This window comes from Rutidosis leptorrhynchoides, chromosome 4, assembly GCF_046630445.1.
Source record: "Rutidosis leptorrhynchoides isolate AG116_Rl617_1_P2 chromosome 4, CSIRO_AGI_Rlap_v1, whole genome shotgun sequence".
Lineage (NCBI taxonomy): Eukaryota > Viridiplantae > Streptophyta > Magnoliopsida > Asterales > Asteraceae > Rutidosis > Rutidosis leptorrhynchoides.
In genome coordinates, this window is record NC_092336.1 from 128861612 (window position 1) to 128865457 (window position 3846).

The following is a 3846-nucleotide window of genomic DNA, read 5'->3' on the forward strand; positions in this document are numbered from 1 at the left end:
CAGCCCAAAATATGGCATTTTATTCCAAGTGTATCAATAAGTATAAGTACATTTTTATAGAGATAATTTTGTTTCGGGCTGCTAAGTAGCTAGTACGTTGACCAGAAGAATCATCTTTTATCAAAATTCAAGTTTGATACCTGATCAGAATGGCGACGAATGAGTAATATTAATAAAACTTGAATATTTATCAAAAGAATTGTAATTGTAATATTTCATTAAATTTGAAATTTAAAATTGAGTTAACATTGCCAGTTATCCTTCCATCCAACAAGAAACTTACTGTTTCAAACAAAACAAACAAAAAGTTTGATACTACCTATACCAACAAACGCTTAAACTCGTACAACTCCGGCAGCAGCCAACAAACATTTAGCCGGAGTGTACAATGCAACCGCACCACGGGTCCCACTCGAATACTTCCTGTAAATCACCTTCCTTTTCTCATCATCTTTTGCCATCAAGTGAAACATAACCATCATTTTAGCACACTCAATCACCTGCACATCCTTATAACCCGTGTGCAATTCCAACGTCTCGTGCCACACTTTTAAACTGTTTAACGTCGCACGTGCTGCATACACAGCAGCTGCAGCCACCATTGATGGACAAAATCTGATCATCTCATAATGCATCATTCCCAGTTCAGCATAGAAGTACACCATATTTTCCATCTGTAACAAACATTAGAAATTATGTTAGTACTAACATATAACTAAACCAGAAAAATATAACTAACATGTTACTGTATATTATTGTAAAGGTATAAACTTTAACATTCTTACTGCAATTAAGATCAAAATGTAACAAATTTTAACAAATACAGTTGCATAGCTAAATAAAAAAACTTACGATCATATCGTGTGGAACAACTGCAGCAGCTTTGATGAACCGGGTGAGGAAAACATAAGGCGTTGGGACAGTTAAATTCCATTCGAGTCGACCCAAGATTCGTTTCTCCATCACTAAAACGTGTCGATGCTCATAAGCTCGATCAGAGATTTGAACGAAATCGCTAACTTCAGGAGCCCAAATTTCTTCATATTTTGAGGCAATAAGCATTGCACTCATGCCAACACATTGCAGTTCTCTTCTAGCAACCGTTTCAGCAGCCAAGAAACGGTCAACGATGTTAATAGTGAGGTACAACGCTTCGTTAGTGAGCTCAAACTTGTTGTGTACTTCAATCAGCCAGTCGATCAGAATCGCCCTCATTTTGTCATTGATTTCTGGCTGTTTGTGCATGTAGTCATGAACTTTGCTCTCATTCTGCAACAATATCAAATCAAAAAGTTCAATAAAACAGTAAAAAAGAATAGTGTGACAATTTGGGCCAACCCAATGGATTTTGTGAAAACCCATATAGCCCAATCAAATACATAAATATCACAGTTTTAGATCATTTTCCATTGATCCCCCCATCAAAGATTGATATATGGAAATTCGGGTTGACCCAAGATTTTGTGCCAACCCATGTTTTTGTGCCACTTAAACTGTATATACAGATACAGATTATTATTATATGTATGTAGAACTGACCCAATGACCCATTTAAACACAAATAAGACATGTATGTAAATATACCTCCACGAGTTTGTAGAATTTGTAGATGTCTTCAACGTATTCAACAGCAGCGAGTTCATTATCGACATCTGCAGCATCAATGTCAATGATATTTTTTGGTTTTGGTTTGTAGTTAAGGCCACAGGCAGCCTTGCTTCGTGCAGTAAGTGTCGAAGTGAGTGACAACTGAGGCTTCTTTTTTCGTGAATTCGATGATTCTGGTTTCGCCTTTTCTACTGTATCCGGGCTGATCTCGATTATGTCCACATTTTGTGGCACAGGTGCTGGTTTGGGCTTTACTGCAGCTTTCTTCTTAGGCTGTACCATTTTGTTGTTATCAGCATTCATTGTCAATGGTTTCTGTAACATAACATCAACAATGTTAAATCTAAACAAATCGTAGATTAGTAATTTAACATCAACAATTTTAAATTTGATTATTGATTATAAACTAATTGTAGATTAGTAATTAAAGATGGAGTAATTCAGAATTAGGGTTTGACCTTGTTATTTGCGGCTGCTTCTTTCTGAGCATTGGCTACTAATTGTGCACAAAAACTTCTTGTAACAGGGCGATTGACTGCCGGAAGTGGCTTGCCTTCAAGGGGCCGGAGAGTGACTAAGTTTCCGATGTCACCAAGTGCACGGCGGCTCTTGTTTTGTCCGGCTGCCGGAGCCACCGCCATGTTCTTCTGCTTCATAACCCCAACCCCTGCTTCACCTATATCAATCACAAAAAGAAAATTTTTAATCTTTAAATCAAGAGAGTACATAAAAATAAAAACCCAGTTACAAGAATATATCTTTTAAATCAAGAAAGATAATATTACAAAAACCCCAAATACAAGAATAAAAATTTACATGAAAAGGGTAGAAACAACAAAAAGAAAAAAAATTTAATTTTTAAATCCGGGGAGTATAGAAAACTGAAAACCCACTTGCAAGATTGAATCTTTTAATCATGAAAGATAATATAACAAAGAACCCTTTGACAAGAATCAAATTTTACATAAAGGTTAGAAGCAATAAAAACCCAGTTATAGATAGCAAGAAATTGATTTTAGGTTTTAATCTTTCGAATTAAAATACACATAAACAGAGCATGGCGGATTTAATCAAGAATTTAAACACCACCTCGGGATTCACATAAAAAGAACATATTGATAAATACACATAAACCCCATTTACAAGAATCAAATTTTACATGAAAAAGGTTAGAAACAACAAAAACCCTACTTTTAGATACAAGAATTTGAAACTGGGTTTTATTCTTTCGAATCAAACTACTCATAAACAGATATCGGCAGATATATTCAAAAATCAATTGAATCAATTCAAATCAGTCACAATCAATTGAAAAATCCAACACAAACAAACATCTTTCAAATTCAATTATTTAAATCAACATTAATCATTACTTTTCTAAAACCCACTCAAACCCAGAAACCCAAATCCGAAACAATCAAAACAAATAATCTGATTGAACCCTAATTCAATTAACAAGATATATAAAATATAAATTAGGGTAAATCGAGATTGATGATTACCTCTATTTTGCTCTTGTAGAATATGTCTAAGACCCATCTTTACGAATTGGATTCTAATGAACAAATTGAAATTGAAATTGAAATTGAATCAAGAATATAACACGTTGTCTCTCCCAAAATCACACTATTGAAAACACGCACACAATGAAAGTGATGAATGAAATAATGGGGTCACACCCCCTTTTGAAGCCAATGAGATGAACGCGCTCTCCTGACCCAACGGTCTAATTTCTAGCCGTTAAACTATTTGAAAATTATTATTTCCTTTGCCCTAAAGTATTTTCTTATTACAGAATCTGATAGTTTACACTTACACCCCTTTGGTTTTTGATTATTTACATTTAAACCACTACCTAAGTTTTTGCCTTTATTTTGGAGCTTCCCATGTTTAGTGCTCGATAACATAACAATTTCCATTTTGTAAGTATAATTAATGTAATAAGAAAATGTTAATTGACTACTTTATATGAGTGAAAATAAAGATATCATAAATCAACAAATCATGTAACTAAAGTTTAACAAATGTAACAGGAACAATAAGTCATCAAGAATGATTGAAACATCTAATAGATTTTCTATATATGTTAATATTAAAGTTGATGATACGGAGTAAAATAATGTTAATATTACATCCTATAGTAACTTGAAATTTTGTGTAAAAGATAAAAATTTAATATCTTCTAAACTTTGTAAAGATAGAAAAATGCTGCCTCTAAAGTCTAAATAATTTGAGACA

General features: G+C 33.5%; 1 protein-coding gene across 1 annotated transcript; it reads right to left on the reverse strand.

Moving 5' to 3' along the window:
- Positions 1-255: 255 nt before the first annotated feature.
- On the reverse strand, positions 256-2277 carry LOC139840342 (G2/mitotic-specific cyclin S13-7-like). Its single transcript, XM_071830609.1, has 4 exons — positions 2067-2277; positions 1585-1923; positions 853-1269; positions 256-674 (listed from the first exon to the last, which is right to left on the reverse strand). Exons 1-4 carry the CDS (start codon positions 2262-2264, stop codon positions 336-338), a joined length of 1293 nt encoding a protein of 430 aa, XP_071686710.1. The 5' UTR covers positions 2265-2277; the 3' UTR covers positions 256-335.
- Between the last annotated feature and the right edge of the window lie 1569 nt (positions 2278-3846).